The sequence below is a fragment of the Plecotus auritus genome (genome assembly GCF_963455305.1).
Source record: "Plecotus auritus genome assembly, chromosome: 8".
NCBI lineage: Eukaryota > Metazoa > Chordata > Mammalia > Chiroptera > Vespertilionidae > Plecotus > Plecotus auritus.
This window is the reverse complement of record NC_137782.1, coordinates 80,395,253-80,412,626: the sequence shown is the minus strand read 5'-3', so window position 1 is coordinate 80,412,626 and position 17,374 is coordinate 80,395,253. Positions and strand designations below refer to the sequence as shown.

General features: G+C 48.4%; 1 protein-coding gene across 4 annotated transcripts in view; it reads left to right on the top strand.

The window, feature by feature from the left end:
- The window catches only part of RRBP1 (ribosome binding protein 1), a 76,447-nt gene that overhangs the window by 26,619 nt on the left and 32,454 nt on the right, over nt 1-17,374 (top strand). For 3 of the 4 annotated variants that reach the window (XM_080684682.1, XM_080684684.1, XM_080684681.1), the window contains exon 2: nt 4,416-6,582. In XM_080684682.1, coding sequence (XP_080540808.1) covers nt 4,437-6,582 — 2,146 coding nt within the window. In that variant the 5' untranslated portion in view covers nt 4,416-4,436. The remainder of the gene's footprint in view (nt 1-4,415; nt 6,583-17,374) is intronic. The other variant, XM_080684683.1, reaches the window with a different exon arrangement.

Here is a 17,374-nt window from a genome sequence, read left to right as displayed (position 1 = left end):
GTTTTAGCGTATTACTCCTTAAGACTAGGGCTTTTTATTTTTCTCTGAAAGATTTCTTTTTAAAAAATTCTAACCTAGGAATTAGTGGTGGGGATGTAATTCCTTTTTAGAGCAACCCATTATGCATAAGTTGGGAAGACACATTTGTGCTGCTATCAAACATACACTTGTGTGTATTGCCAAGGGAAATATTCTCCCAAGCTAGCCTTTCTCGATTCTGAACTCCGGACCGAGAATATATTTTTGTAGCCCATGTTTGCCTAACTTGAGTAAGATTCAAGGCTAATTTTCAACTTTGGCTTTTCTGCCTAAACTACAAGGCTTCAGAGGCCCCACAGTGGTCAGCAGGACAGGCCCGCTTTGTAACAGCTGGTGACCCTGCAGCGCCTCGGGAGACCACCCCTCAAGCGCAGAGTTGTTGGGAAGCCGCTTACAGCTTATGGAGTCTCGCTAGGGTGACTCAGGCCCCTGTTGTTGTGCTGCCTCTGGAGAAGGGGGGTGTTTTACAGGAATTTTGTCATCTGAATAGACCGAGTATAGGGATTATAATGTAGTTTTTGTACCTGAGTGAGTCCACATTAGTGAAGTTCTGAGAGGTTCTTGTGAGGACATGGAGTTTCAATTGGTGATGCTCACCAAGAAATGGAGGTTGACCATAGAATATTTCAGGCCTTCTTGTCTCTCTGCCTTCCCACCCTGTGGATCCCTTCAGGGCTAAGCAGGGCAGTTTCCTTTTCAACATTCAGGTTGTAAACACTTAAAAGTTCCTGGAAGGATTAATTTGGGGCAGCCTCTTGACTATCATACTAGTAAATGAGGGCACCCTGGCTGTGTGTGGATCATACTGTCAGAACCCATGGCTAGAGGTCAGAATCTGCTTGTTCAGGTCTAAGGTTCCATGAGCCTACCTCAGACTTCATTTGCAGAAGTTCCGAGATCGGAATGAAGACTTTGACTTGGTTCTGCAGACCCAGGGTGATAAGCTGGGAGCAGTATCATAGCTGCAGCTGACAGAGTTACCACCATGGAAAGCACATATATGAAGTTCCTGTCAGGAGCGCATTAAACCCTCTTCCTGCAAGGGTTTTATTAGACAGGCACGATGCAGTAGTGTGCTTATTTTGCAATGACTGATTTTTCTTAGAACATAATGCTGAGACATTTAAAACAGTCTCTCGTCTCAGTTCCTTCTTTTAAATGCCCTAAGGTCAAAATTTAGATTTCATTATTGTTTAGAAATTCCTACTCTGTTTCTCTTTCCCACTCCCACTGGAAGAGGAATCTCAACTTATAAGCCAATGGCAAGCCGGGACCCAGCCTGGACGCTGTGTCTAGAGATTTTGGGAGGGGGGATATGCTGGAGTAGGTGGTTCACCTCTCCTGCTCCTCTCTCTTTGCCCCCTTTCCACTTTCCATTACCCACCTGTCTTATACTAGAGGCCCGGTGCATGAAATTTGTGCATGGGAAGGGCGAGGGGTACCCTCAGCCCAGTTTGCACCCTCTCCAATCCGGGACCCCTTGGGCGATGTCCAACTACCGGTCTAGGCCCAATCCCGGGCATTGGGCCTAAACTGGCAGTTGGACATCCCTCTCACAATCCTGGACCACTGGCTCCTAATCACTCACCTGCCTGCCTGGTCGCCCCTAACTGCCCCCCTCCCCCCCGCCAGCCTGATCACCCCTCACTGCCTCTGCGTGCCAGCCTGGTTGCCCCTAACTGCCCCCCACTGCTGGCCAGGTTGCCCCCAGCTGCCCCCTCTCTGCCAGCCTGGTCGCTCCTAACTGCCCCCCCCCACTGGCCTGGTTGCCCCCAAATGCCCCCCCCCGGCCTAGTCTCCCCTCACTGCTTCCCCTGCCAGCCTAATCACCCCCAACTGCCCCCCTCTGCCAGCCTGGTTGCCCCCAACTGCACCCCCCCCCCCCCGCCAGCCTGATCGCCCTTAACTGCCCCCCCCCCCCCCGCCAGCCTGGTTGCCTCTTACTGCCGGCCTAGTTGTCCCCAACTGCCCCCCCCTCTACCAGCCTGGTCACCCCCAACTGCCCCCCCCCCCCGCTGGCCTGGTTGCCCCCAACTGCCCACCCCCCGCCAGCCTGGTTGCCCCTCATGGCCCCCCCCGCCAGCCTGGTTGCCCCACACAGCCTGCTTGTTCAGTCGTTTGGTTTTCCCTCACTAACCCCCCTGCCAGTCTGGTTGCCCCACGCAGCCTGTTTGTTCAGTTGTTTGGTTGTCCCTCACTAACCCCCCTGCCAGCTTGGTCGTAGGCAGCCATCTTGTGAGGGTATGAGGGTTAATTTGCATATTACCTCTTTATTATATAGGATTCTGTTCTCTAATTCCATTGTTGATCACCTGTAGGGGCTAGGCTGTTTTTCACTCCAGGGGCATGGGAATGTGATAATAACATGAAAATTAGTTGATGAAAGTTGAGTGTATTCAAATAAATAAAACACTTGGAATTTCTCACTTAAGTTGAATCTAGCCTGGCCTGTCAGTCAGTAAAGTGTGGACCAGGATACATCTGATTCTTTGGACTTCGGTCCATGGTCAGTGAGAAGGGGTGGTTCATCCTCTGGTTTGGAGTGTGTCCCAGGCAAAGGGCCCCTCCCCAGGGCAAGGATTGAGCCTGGTGACACTGTCCTCTTTCCTTTACAGCCTCCAAACCTGGAATGTGAAATTCCAAACCTGGAGTCTTATATTTGGTGGACTTCCCAAGACTGATACACCCCGTTTCCTAATGTGTGAATTGCAGTTTCCATAACTTTTCAGCAGCTATCATTGGCAAAAGACCATTTTTTACTCACGAAATTCTTGGTCACTTTTTAGAATTGTAATAAAAAGGTTTTCATTCCTGACCCTTGGGTAGTTGTATTTATCAACACGGGGGAAAGAGGTGACAGAGTAGAGATGGCACACCTGGGGCCTCCTGGCCAGAAGGTATGCAGCTGGAAGACTGCAGAAGTGTTTGCTTTGGCATGTTAACTAACAGGTGAACGGTGCCAGGTGTTAGACCTGGGTCCTTGAGTTTGGCTAGGAAAAAATTCAGAGCTAAGACTGAAATACAGGTGAAAGTTTATTTAGAAAGTCGGAGGTAGAGAAGTGAGTCATGAAGATGTGAACCAGCTAGGCTGCCTGGATTTAGGAAGAGAGAGAGGGAAAGAGACCCCCCCCCCCCCAACCTCCCATCTTAAGGGCTTTTAACTAGAAGTCTCAGAGGAGGATCTCAATAGAATATTCATCAGCTTTCCAGCTTTCCAGGAGTGTCTGCTCAGGGTCATGGTCTCCACTGATTGGTCTGCATAGGGCAAGGGATCATAGCTAGTCCTGATGTCAGCCTTGGCGTCACCCGGCCTGATCTGGTCTTGCTGCTTTTCTGGGCCTGGAGGTGAAACACAAGGGAAGCCTAGATGTTATCTCTAGTTTAACTAAAACTCTGTCTTAGTGGTCAACAACCTTGGTTCCTAAGATTATTTGATGTAGGTCAGAACCTTACTGTCTTGGGACTTAATGCTTAAGGGAGTGATGGTGCAAAGGCTTGTTTGGGAGCAGTAGAGGCTTTTTTCCAGCCCCCTTGTTCCTCCTCTATGGGAGGTCTACCGGATGACTAGTGACGTAACAGGGGAGGAAAGGTCAGGGGAGGGTCCGAACCACAGGATGACCAGTGGTATGAAAGATCAGGGGGTCTGAACTGCATGGCCAGCGATATGTTAGGGGAGGAAAGGTCACCCTGGGGACGAGGTCCCACCTTACAATTGTCCATTGGTAAGCTCCCGGGGCTTTCCACCCTGGTGACCTTCTGTACCTGGCTTATCAAATTCCTGCTCTGCTCATGTCTGTCTTAACTGCCTACTATATCAGGCTCACATGGTATTTTTCCAATTTGTCTATTTCACATTGCGTAAAAAAGATTTCTGACCTAATGTGAAAAAGCAAAAGCTCTCTTGGCAAGTGCTGCTTACATTTCTATAACAATCAGCTATGGCTTGTTGACACCTCCTAATTTAGTGGAGCATTTTTGCCACAGTCCTCACCACTCCTGATTGTTACACACTTGGCCTGTGCTCGTGCTCATGTGCATCTTTGACTCCTCTCGTGGGGAATATCTTGAATTGTGATCGAGGCCTCTGAGTCTCCAGGGTATCACATGCCCTAAGTACAGACCTTCAGTCTGCCATCTCCTCAGTGCTTTGTATCTACCAGCACTGAAAAGGACTGCACATATCTTGCTTAGAAATTGCTCTCTTTTACAGAGAGACAGGTAAGAGTATATGGCATCAGAGATTGCCTGGATTTGTTTCTTCGTTGACTTTATCAGTCTGAAGAATTAGTGAAACCTTAAGTTGGTGGTGAGGGTGGGGATGGAAACTGAATACCTCAGTTTCTGCAAAAAGTAATCTATGTGTATGTGTTTGGCAGGTGAACGGAAAATAAGCCAGAATGGACATTTACGACACTCAAACCTTGGGGGTTGTGGTCTTTGGTGGATTTATGGTTGTTTCCGCCATTGGCATCTTCCTGGTGTCAACCTTCTCCATGAAGGAGACGTCATATGAAGAAGCTCTAGCCAACCAGCGCAAGGAGATGGCAAAAACGTATCACCAGAAAGTAGAGAAGAAAAAGAAGGAGAAAACAATAGAGAAGAAAGGAAAGACCAAGAAAAAGGAAGAGAAACCCAACGGGAAGATACCTGACCATGAGCCAGCCCCAAACATGACCATCCTCCTCAAAGACCCAGTACGAGCACCTGCAATGGCCGTGGCTCCAACCCCGGTCCATCCCTCTATGGTCATCACCCCTATAGCCACGGTACCAGCCATGCCCCAAGAGAAGCTGGCCTCCTCCCCTAAGGACAAAAAGAAGAAAGAGAAAAAAGTAGCAAAAGTGGAACCAGCAGTCAGTTCTGTAGTGAATTCTATCCAGGTTCTTGCTTCAAAGGCTGCCATCTTGGAAACTGCTCCTAAGGAGGTGCCTATGGTGGTTGTGCCTCCAGTGGGTTCCAAGGCCACTGGTGCTGTGCAGGGCAAAAAGGCAGAGGGAACTCCAAACCAGGGCAAAAAGGCAGAGGGGCCCCAGAACCAGGGCAAAAAGGCAGAAGGGGCCCAGAACCAGGGCAAAAAGGCAGATGGGCCCCAGAACCAGGGCAAAAAGGCAGAGGGGCCCCAGAACCAGGGCAAAAAGGCAGATGGGCCCCAGAACCAGGGTAAAAAGGCAGAAGGGGCCCAGAACCAGGGCAAAAAGGCAGATGGGCCCCAGAACCAGGGCAAAAAGGCAGAGGGGGCCCAGAACCAGGGCAAAAAGGCAGAAGGGGCCCAGAACCAGGGCAAAAAGGCAGAAGGGGCCCAGAACCAGGGCAAAAAGGCAGAGGGGGCCCAGAACCAGGGCAAAAAGGCAGAAGGGGCCCAGAGCCAGGGCAAAAAAGTAGAGGGGGCCCAGAACCAGGGCAAAAAGGCAGAAGGGACCTCCAACCAGGGTAAAAAGGCAGAGGGGGCCCCCAACCAGGGCAAAAAGGGAGAGGGAGCCCAGAACCAGGGTAAAAAGGCAGAGGGGGCCCCCAACCAGGGCAAAAAGGGAGAGGGGGCCCAGAACCAGGGCAAAAAAGTAGAGGGGGCCCAGAACCATAGTAAAAAGGCAGAGGGGGCCCCCAACCAGGGCAAAAAGGCAGAAGGAGCCCCCAACCAGGGCAAAAAACAGGAGGGTTCCCCAGAACAGGGTAAAAAGGCAGAAGTTGTTCAGAATCAGAGCAAAAAGGTTGAGGGAACGCCCAACCAGGGCAAAAAGGCGGAGGGAGCCCAGAACCAAGGCAAAAAGGCAGAGGGGGCCCAGAACCAAGGCAAAAAGGCAGAGGGGGGCCAGAACCAGGGTAAAAAGGCAGAAGGCACCTCCAACCAAGGTAAAAAGGCAGAGGGGGCTCCCAACCAGGGCAAAAAGGGAGAGGGGGCCCAAAATCAGAGCAAAAAGGGAGAGGGGGCCCAAAATCAGAGCAAAAAGGGAGAGGGGGCCCAAAATCAGAGCAAAAAGGGAGAGGGGGCCCAAAATCAGGGCAGAAAGGCTGAAGGAACTCCCAACCAGGGCAAAAAGGGAGAGGGGGCTCCCAACCAGGGCAAAAAACCAGAGGGGGCCCAGAATCAGGGCCAAAAGGTGGAGGGGGGCCAGAATCAGGGCAAAAAGGCAGAAGGGGCCCAGAATCAGGGCAAAAAGGCAGATGGGGCCCAGAACCAGGGCAAAAAGGCAGAGGGGAGCCAGAATCAGGGCAAAAAGGCAGAGGGGGCCCAGAATCAGGGTAAAAAGGCAGATTCAGTTGCTAATCAGGGCACAAAGGTGGAGGGTACTGCAAACCAAGGGAAAAAAGCAGATGGGCCCTCCAACCAAGGCAAGAAGGCAGAGGGAACCCCAAACCAGGGCAGAAAGTCAGAAGGGTCTCCCAAGCAGGTCAAAAAGGTGGATGCATCTGCCAATCAGGGTAAAAAGGCAGAGTCAGCTCCTAACCAGGGCAAAAAGGCAGATATGGTTCAGAGCCAGGAGGCACCAAAGCAAGAGGCTCCTGCAAAGAAGAAGTCTGGTTCAAAGAAGAAAGGCGAGCCTGGTAAGTAGCTTTGATTTCTTTATGAACTTGGAGGAAAATGCTATCTTTGAATGGCTTATGGATTTCCTTTGGGGAAGCCATCTTATTAGTTAGCTATTGCCACAACAAGGCTGCATAACAAACATTTCAGATTTCAGTGATTTATACCAGCAGTCATTTATTCTTGCTCATACTTGTGCTGAATTGGCTAGAGGTTGCTGATCTGGGTTGGCTCTGCTGAAGTGGCTCTGTTCACTCTGGGTTTGGCTCCCTTCTGTAAGTCTCTTCCACATATATTCATTCTGGGGCCCAGGCTGAGACTCCAAGGACTCTCAGGCAGAGGCCCTTCTCATGCTTATGACAGAGCTATAAAAGGGCACATTTCAGACCAGCATCTTATTAGCTAGAGCAAGTCATGTGAGAGCCTGAGTCAGGGGACAGCAAGTCTTTCTTAACATGTTAAGCACCCAGTCAGTCACTGGTGACTGACACTATACTTTCCGTCCAGAAGACAAAACAGGCTGGGCGCTTAATGTGTTAAATGTCTGACTGCCTTTTGTGAGTCTGTTCTGTTGTGTACCTCACCTGGTATTTTAGCATAGCTTTATTCATTTCTATGTGTTTGTTGAGAGAATAATGGTAGGATAATGTTTTCAGGGAGCAGTTGTATTTACTCCTCCAACCTATCACTCCAGTGTCCTGTCCTCCCTACCCCCGTTCCCGTTAGGATTTTTTTTAATACTTTCATTGATTTCAGTGAGGAAGAGAGAGATAGAAACATCAGTGATGAGAGAGAATCATTGATCGGCTGCCTCCTGCATGCCTTCCCACTGGGGATCAAGCTCACAACTTGAGCATGTGCCCTTGACTGGAATTAAACCTAGGACCTTTCAGTCTGCAGGCCAACCCTCTGTCCACTGAGCCAAACCAGCTAAGGCTTGTCCCATTTATTTAACAGAGCATTTTATGTGTGTACTAGAAGCCCGATGCACAAAGATTTGTGCAAGAATAGGCCTTCCTTCCCCTGGCTGCCAGCACCGCCTTTGCTCCGGCCCAGAGCCACCTTTCTGCCTTCGCTCCAGCCCGGAGCCGCCTTTTGGCCTCTCGCCTTGTTGTATCAATTTGCGTATTTCCTCCTTATTGGCTGTGGGTGCCACCATCTTTGTTGTGTAGTTACAGTCAGTTTGCATATTCTGTCTTTATTAGCTAGGATAAAATAATATAGAACACTAGTTTCCTGTTATTTTAGTTCATATTAATATGGAAATTGGGCCAATGAGTTCCTATTTCATGTTCATCACTCATTTGCTAGAATACTAGTAGTCTTATGTTTTCTTAGTTGATTTGGAAAATGAATTGCATTTGTCTTGATGAGGCATCTTTTGTTGTTGTTGTTAATCCTCACCCTAGGATATTTTTCCATTGATTTTTAGAGAGAGTGGAAGGTAGGGAGAGAGAGAAACATCCATGTGACGGAGATAAATCAGTTGTTTGCTTCCTGCGCACACCCCAACCAGGGCTGGGGATTGAGCCTGCAACTGAGGTATGTGCCCCTGGCCTGGAATTGAACCTGAGATCCTTCAGTCTCCAGGCTGATACTCTATCAATTGAGCTAAACTGGCTAGGGCATTGATGAGGCATCTTATGGGGTCTGAAATGTTTGGACTTATGTTGGGTAGCACAGGATTTTATTTTTTGGAACTTCTGTTTTTAGCTGGGTTTCCCTTTCTTGCACCTTAGTGAAGCTATATTACCTTTTCTCAGGCTTCTACCTCCAACTTCAAGGGCTGTGAGGGCACCCATTCTCTGTGAGTGGCTTTGGGCTCCTGCTGAGGATCTGGGACCATCACCTGGCCCATAGGTCAGGTCAACTTCTCAGGCCCTTGAAAACCCAAGCTCCTCAACCCTGCCAGCACAGGCTGGAGGGAGCACACACTGCCCTTGTTTAAGGTGGTTTTCCACCTGACCCAGCTACAAGGGCATTTGAGATTCGAAGACAGGTATGTTGCTGAGAACAGGTCTGTTTTCTGGCTTTCCAACATCAGGGGTGTTCAGAATAGAGCTTCCTGTGTCCTGTGGTCATTATTACCACTTATGGCTTTAGACATCTGAGATAAGGCATGAAACAAAATGTGATGATAATATAGAAAGGAAGACAAAATGGTCCTAATTTGCAAGTAATAGAGAACCTTATTAGAAGGAAGACTTAACTTTATGTCTATGGGAACCCACACAGCAGCTTGACTGAGGGTGGTATAAGGCAAAATTTGAAGAGGAAGGAAATACCGTGCTCCAGGAGAAGAAAGATTGAATATTATAGATAAAATGATAGTTATTCCTAAGTTCTCTTAGGGGTTTATTATTCTTCCAGCCAAAATTTCAATGAAATTCCTCCCTCCCCCCTTAATTTGACAAAACTATCCTGAAAGTGCCATCTGGAGGGAAAAATAGATAAGAATATTGGATGGGGTTGTAAGTGGCTTTTGGAAGGCCAGTTTTGTATGATGTGTGAATGTATTCCATATTCCCAAACTATTGTAATTACGAGTAGGGTGCTGACCCACATGGTGGGAGGCTGTCACTCCAAGGTTGCAATATGGGGCTCTTGGCCACACAAACAGCCACGTGGGACAGTCAGACATGACATACATGAAAACAGCCACAAGGGATAATACGTGTGGCTAATATAACACCTGAAAGGTGAAAGTCTGAAAGGATGGGGAAATATTTTCGTGTTCTTACTTTTATTTGTATTATCCTCACCTGAGGGAGAAACATCGATGTGAGAAACATTGATCAGTTGCCTCCAGCACTCACCCCGACTGGGGACCGAACCCACAACCTGAGTATGTGCTCTGACCGGGAAGCAAACCCGCAGCCTTTTGGTGTATAGGATGACTCTCCAACTAACCAAGCCCCACCGGCCAGGGCTCTTGTATTTTATTTTTTATTTCCCTGAATTTGCAGTGTGTGATTTGAGCCCTGTTTTTCCCGGGGTTGGTATGTAAAGTCACCTTCAGGGCCCTCTGAGGTGGATGCAGGTCACTCCCTGCCCCCAGCTCCATAACCGTGAAATCATGGGTTTTCACACTTGCCTTGCAATTCATCTTGTATGTGGAGTTCACTGTTCCAGAATTAATCTGACTCATATTAGAATCTGTAGCTGTGACTGTGTTGCCAAGTGAGAAGCAGACCACGTTCTTTTCACGCAGTTATACCTCATGTCCCTTGAGGCTCTGGTTAGCCCCAGCTGCATGCTCTTCACCTTCTTGCCCACCAGGTGGGGTTGAGCTTCTATGTCTCTCCAGGGTTTTTCCACCTCCAGCCTCTTCAAGGCTATGCATGCCCTAGAGAAGGGAACTGTGGATACAACTCTGGGTAGGCTGGCTGGCCCTGGGTGTCCAGAAACTTGGGACCTGGAGAGTAGCCTTGGTGGGAGAGAGGTAGCCTGATGACAATGGGGAGGTACTTGGGGAATAGGTTCCTGATCACTGGTGTGGAGCAGACCAGGAAGGGATTTCTAACTCCAAATTGAGGAGACTGACTCAGGTGGAGGAGGGTTCCAGGGCCATGAGATTTTTGACCATGGGCACCAAAGAACTAGAGTCAAGGGCTGTGTTGTCCACTATGGAAGCTGCTAGTCACATGGGGCCATACATGTAAAAACATTCAAGTCAGTCAAAAGTAATAAAGTGAAAGATTCTGTTACACTGACCACATTCCAAATGCTCAGTAGTCACATGTGGCCAGCAGCTGCCCTTTTGGGCAGTGCAGATGAAGAACAACGTCGGCATCAGCACAGTAACTTCTTTTATACAGCACTGCTCTAAACTGGAGTCGTTAGGAGTGTGGTGGTCTCTTGGGTCACCTTACAGGTGACTATGAAAACAAACATATCTTTGCAACCCTCTATTGGTACCACGCAGCTCCTTTCTGCTTTGTTCTGTCTGCCTGCGTCTGGAGTGGGGTGGGGGTGAGCTCCCGTTGTCCTCCATTTCACAGTGAGATGTGACGAATGAGATCATAGAGGCTGTGGCAGGCCGTGACACATGACAGATCAGTGGCAAAACCTGCCCCAGAGCTGGGGTCCACCAGAGACAGGGTTGCTTTCTTAGTCATCATGAGGCCCTCGCTGACAGGTGCCCAGAGGGAAGCCCAGCAGATGTGGGGGCATGCACAGGACACACTTCTGCAAGTCCAACTTGGAACTTATCCAGAACTTCTGATCTAATTTTCCTACAAGAGCAAATCAAGGCCATGTGACAGCTTTTACCACTTGTCTGTGGCTGGATTTGGCAGTGAACACTTGCCTTCCTAATCCCTGCTTTTTAAAATTTATTGCTGTATAAATATGTGCTTCCAGCAAACACAGTTCAAGCAGTATAAAATCATAGAAGGTAAAAAGTTAGTGTTCCTGCTTCATCCCATTTACCATCCACTTCCCAGGGGGAGCCCTGGGGATACTCTGCTCATCACACCGAATGCACAGCGGGAGCCTACAGTGCACGCAGCTTTGGAACTGGCTTTCTTTTCTTATAAGTGTACTGGTGACATCTTCTACAGGGCTGCCACTTTCCATTGCATGAATGTGTCATGACTTATTTAAATGACGTTAAGTAGTGTGCAGTGTTGTTGTTGTTGTTTTGCTGCTAAAATTAATACTGCAGTGATGTATATATGTTGTGTGAGTATCTCTGTAGAAAGTAAGTTCCTAGATACGTGATTGCTAAGTCAAAAGGTAAGTCCACTTTTAGGAAGACAGTACAGCATCATTCTTCAAACACATTCCACGATTTACCCTTGTTGCAGAGTGCAAGAGGCCCACATGAGTGTTTCCAGCGCCCTCCGAATGATTTACTGCTCATGTGGTACTATGAAAATGGTGACATTTTCAGGGGAGTGTCATAAACCCAGGTGTGGAACAAGGAGAAAATACTTGTTTATGAAACAAAAGGCATGGACTCTTGTCTCAGTGTTTGGAAAAGAGGGAATTCATGGTACCAAAGAGAAAGTGGAAATTTCCCAGAACTGAAGCTTCTAAGTGTTTGCGGTGCCTTGTGGCCTCTGCTGGTTCCTTATCACGACAGGACCCAGGAGAGCCCAGCCACTCTCCAGGAGACATAGGTATTTATAACCCCATGATGACCACGTTGTCAGTCATACACACACAGCCCATGTTGGAGAAAGAGGCCATCTTTGGGGGGACAGGATTATGAGTAAATCTTAATATCTTCACCCTTCTGCATTTCCCAGTTTTTCTGTAACATGTAGGTATTATTTTTTAAATAGAAAAGAAATTTTCAGACCTACCAGAAAAACTTTAGGTGTCTGTAGCTTAGCAGGGACTTCATCTTCAACTGTGTAACAATTCTCTGATTGTTACCTCAGCATCTGTGTGCGGTACCTATTATGAAAGCTATGTCTCTCACAGGAAGTGTGTATATGTGGTGGTGGGTTTTTTTTAAAATCTCTTTTTGTCCTCAAACTCAGTCCTTGCCTGCATAACATGCTGGCCTGCCTGCCCGCATCTAGCGTGTACTAATGGGCATCTTAGCATTACCCTTTTAGGAGAGCTGTCTGTGCCAGGACCTGGAGGTAGGTCCAGATTAGCACAGTGTGGGTCTGGACCCTGGATAAACCAAAGATTTGGCCTTGGGAAGTACAGGGTGCTCATTCAGGAAACTCCACATTTAGATGCGGTCTAGAATTCCAGGCTTCCGCTGGGGCTTGGTTTGCTTGGAGCAGGAGCTAAGCAAGGCTAAGCCAGGGCATGGCCCTCCTCCCTAGGATGGCTTTATGTCTGACACGCTCCCCATCTGCAGATGCAGAATGTTTACTCTGAGGCCAGAAGGCCACCACGACAGGGCCCAGGAGAGCCCAGCCATCCTCCAGGAGACATAGGTATTTATTAACCCATGATGACCACATTGTCAGACATATACACATAGCTCATGTTGGAGAAAGGCCATCTTTGGGGGATAGGATTATGGGTAAATCTTAATATCTTCACCCTTCTGCATTTCCCAGTTTTACTGTAACATGTAGGTATTATTTTTTAAATAGAAAATAAACAAAAAGTCCATTATTTGTTTGAGTCAAATAAATAGGACTTCATTGTACCAAGCAGAACCCTTGTCCTTTCAGGTGCTGTGAGGCAGTGCAGCCCTGACCAGAGGTCCCCTGAGTATCCTCTGAGCAGCAGAAAGAAATCCTTGCTCTTGTAGCGGGGCCAGGTGGAGGAAAGAAAGTGGACAGTTTTTCTCATGCCTGTCCCAGCCTTGGGTACCCAGTAAATAGTAGGTCCTGCATTTACAAACCTGGCAGTGTCTTGGGGGGGCTGGCAGCTGCATGTTTTGCCAGGCCTTGAAGGGGCGGCTTCACCCTCTGCCAGAGCAGGTGGGAATGCAAAAGGATCATGTTCTATAACCTAATAAATGGGGCAGGGGTCACCAGAGGTCAAGGGAGATGCAGAGAAATTTTCAGACCTACCAGAAAAACTTTAGGGTTCTGTAGCTTAGCCGGGACCTCATCTTCAACTGTGTAACTTGATAAGAACACCACCCCTTCCGTCCTCCAATTCCACCTCCCTTCCCCCCGTACTGTCCTTTGTGCTGTGGGCTCGCTGTGTCTGAGGCCTGGTGCTGGGTCACACCACTGGGAACGTGACACCATTAGGTGCATGATTTATGAAACTCTTCTCCATGAATGTATTCCCCTAACATTCTGAAGGTGGATTTGTATTTTTACCTGTTTTACAAGAACAGAAACCAAAGCTCAACTCTGTTTTTAAACTTCCCAGAAATCATGCAGCTAGCAGGGGCAGGGATAAGAGCTGGAGCTTGGGCCTCCATCTGTGTCCTCCCCCTTAGGGCTGAGGCACAGACAGATGTGTATTGAGAGTAAGCTTCATACTCTTCCTTTTGAACTTTAAGTTTTTCGGGGTCTGAAGCTCAAGAGTTTCTGTGGGGCTTTGAGCCATTATTCACTTACTATTAGTTCTTCAAATTCAACTCTTTTTCTAAAAAAAAAGAACAAAAGTGTCTCCTCGGGAAGCAAGCCAAGTATCAGTGTGGTACTGCCACGTCTTAGAGAAGCTGTAGATGGCGTTCATGTTTCAGATATGAAGTTTTTTTTTGAAAATTGAGGAAATAGTCATGCAATTCATAGGATTTTTTTTAAACATTCCATTAGACATCATTAAAACACAATTTCCCAGTTAAGATAACTTTTTCTCCAACCAAATAAAAAGGCCTGATTCAAAGGTCCAAATAGCATTGCTCTTGACATTATTCGTACTTCATTTCAGTGCATCTGGTCATGAGGGCAGACAAGTCCCTGCGAAGTGCTAGCTCTATGGCCGAGCTGGGCTTGGAGTCAGCGCAGGGCCAGCCACCTCTGGGATACAGACTGATGAGGACTGCAGGGCCTGCAGCTGCTGCTGCTGATGCATTTGAGGGATCTTTCATCGAGGGCCCATTAGGGTCACTTTCCCACAAGCCCAGGGAGACCCTTCTCTGTCAATGAATTGCCTTCTGCGTAGTGGGGAGGCCAGCAGGAATGCTGGCCCAAGTTTCTCATTTATAGAGATGGATGCACCCGCCTGCCAGCTTCTGTGATTCAGGGAGATGCCCTCTGGACTAGGGGTCAGCAGGAGTCAGGGACTTGTCGTCTATCTCTAAATGAGATGATGGCTTGTGTAGTGTTGGGCTTCAAGGAGTCGCAGGGTAGCCCTTCCTGGGACCCTAGGGCTTTTGACTGGAGTTTGGCTTAGATGATTGGGGATGTCAACCTAGAAGGCATCCTGAGGTTGGTGTCTGGCTTTCTGTTGGAAGGACAGAGCAGTGTTCCGAGGCAGCAGCCATTCTGCCTGCATCTGTGTGTCTGAGGCCTTCAGACTGGTCCAGACATCCCCTGAGAAAATGAGTGTCTTTGCCATTGGTGTTCACCCCCAACCCCTAAAACCACATACCCCTGTGGCAGGTTGTGCTCTCGAGACCCTGAGTTGACACTTGGGCCTGTGTCCCAACAGTTCTGCTTTCTGTACTCTCAGGTGTGGGCTTTTCCCTGATCTGCCTGCCTCCAGCCTTGTCTCACTGTGTGTCCTGGAGTGATTTTTCCCATATGCAAACCTTGCTCCCTTCTAGACGTTCTCCTTGCCTGTGAAATAAAATCTGGATTCCTGGGGCCTTGGACTTACCCTAGCCTCACACCCTTGCTCTGACTAGTAAGGTCCCTTGCAAGCCTCTGCGCCTGTCCTGTGCTGCCCCCCTTACTGAAGCCCCAGCCCTTGCCTTCTCCTTACTCGGCAGTGTTTGGCTCAAGCATCCTCTGTTTAGAAGTCTTTCTGGTGTTGCTGCCGTAGTTGCTTCTGCAGTGACGCACACAGTCCCGTGTTCCTTCTGTGTGGCTCTGCTGCATGATTGTCACGTGTCCTGTGTCTCTTCCACCCGTCTTAGCTGGCACTTTCACCCCAACTTACCTTACCAGGCCTAGCCTTCTATAGACTGCCAGGTACACATAGGTCCATACTTTGTGCATGAAGACCACCTGAATCTGCTTGCCCTAGGGAGGACTGCCAGGCACCTGCAACAACAGCTGGAGCCCATGGCAGGGCTGTGGTAATAATCTCTCATTGATCACCAGCTGTCTCGAGCTCAGATGCATTTCCTGGAGAGGTCCCGACACCCTCCCTGTTGGTTGAGTAAGCTGAGCGTGAGCAGTGCCAGGAGTGTTCCAGTAACAGCCCACTCAAGGGGCTGATGCTGAAACAGTGCTGGGTTGTGGAACCCAATGGGTCCCCTTTGGCTGGAACCTGATGACTGGGAAGCCTGGTAACTATGCAAGTGGAGAGAAAATTTTCCCGAAGAACCCCAGTTGACAGAGATTCCTGTGTGCCTTTTTTGTAAGACAAATTTAATTTTAGGTGATTGAGCCTCCCATGTGGTCACAAAAGGGAGCTTAGTTTTGGAATTTGAAGTGTTACGCGCATTATCAGAGCTGAGAGCCAAGGGAGGCACATGGCTTCTTGCTTGTATGTGCTGCTCCTTTAACCTACTGAGTGAGAACAGTGGTACAAGGCAGGAGCCAGAGGGTCCACAGGCTGTGGTTCTTTGTCTGCAGGGGTATTTTGGGCACCACTTTTGTATGAGTTCCATTCCATTGGTGGGAGTAGGAGAAAGGGCAGAATTGCTTCAGCTACCCTGAGCTCTTCCCTAGGTGCGCTATCCTGTTCTGGGAGGGTCTGGGTCTGTGATTCTCCTGTGATGGGCTTGACGGTGTGGCCTTGTGGGTAGATTCGGCAGTGCTTTACCCTGTGCTAGGCATTGTTCAAGCACATTGCAGCGAGGCTGTGAAGGAGGATCAGTTGCTATCCCTGTGTCACTGGTGAGGAAACAGGCAGAAAGAGGTGAAGCCACCTGTCCAGGGGGAGCAGGCAGGAAGGAGCAGGGCTGGAATTCAAGCCCAGGCCCCAAGGGGCCTTGTTCTGACCATGGTGCCTGGCCCATGGATAAGTTTGTTCAGCGCCACAGTGGTTTTCTTTATCTGTTTTTCATTGAGTTAGCTAAATGAAGGCTAGGAGATGGCATATAAAAATCTCCTGTCCAGCTCTTTAAACAAGCCCGCAGCTCTGAGGCTTCTGGTTCAGACCATGAGGTCCATCACCTGGAGCTGAAGAACCATGCCCAAGGCCACCCCGCTCAGAAGAGGCTTCCTCTGAGCCCAGGCCTGTCCCACCCCTGCCAGACAGGCGTCTGGAGTATTCCAGAGCAGTGGGATGCTGCCCCTCTACTCGGCTCTCCTGCTGCCTCATTCCTCCCCTAGGCCTCCCTGTCCTGTTCCTGGTATTTCAGACTCACCAAGGTAGGCAAAACATTAGCCACAGGAGCAGGCCCTGAGTGAGCTGAACTCACGAGATTTCACTGCCTCATGGTCTTTATGAAGTCTGTGGTTTGACAGATTACTAATAGATGTTGAATCTTTGACAAATTTATTTTAGTGCCTTAAGATTTCATGTTATCAAGGATTATTTCTAGATTTCGGAGTATTTGCTGGAGTCAGGCGTGATGTGCAAATATGTATTAACTCCTGTTAGTATGCTGTTTGTTGATGGAGTCAGTGTGCCTGTCTCCCAGTAACGGGTACCTCATCAAGGTGGGCTTAGCGCTGCTGATGTGGCGAGAGGATCTGAAACCTGTAAATAAATGTGACCCCCACAGATATCCAGAGTTCTAGTTCCTTTTAGTTTTACTTCTCTGATTTAGGAAGCATAGAGATGGCACCATTTTTACCTAAAAGACTTAATGAAAAAATGTCAGGTTATTGCTTTCTAAAAATAATGTAAAAGATAGTGTTTGTATGAGGATGGAGAAGGCCATGAAAGTTTCTGTGAGGGGAGTGGGCAGGGGAGAATTAAGTGTTACTGTACATAGCTTTGTATTGTTTTATTTGTTACAAGTTTTTATTACTTTGTTTATTATTATAGCTAATAAAATAATATAATTACATTATAAAGTTTTATTGAAGATGTATTAGAATGACACTCTTACAGAGTAATCTCAGAAATGGTTTATGGACTGGGTGTCTTAGGGTCCATGTCTCCTAGACCTTCAGGAGGGATTGCACATTGTCGAGACCACTGGGGTGATTGATGCCTTGAAGGAGATGATATTTCACAGGGAAGTGTAGCTGCATTATCTTGATGTCCCCTTCACCCCAGCAGTGCACTTGGGGCCTTAGAAGTCTAGAAGGATGGTCTTCAAGGAGAGCCTTCAAGAGAGGCCCAAGCCACTGATCTGAGGCCCCTGTGGGGATG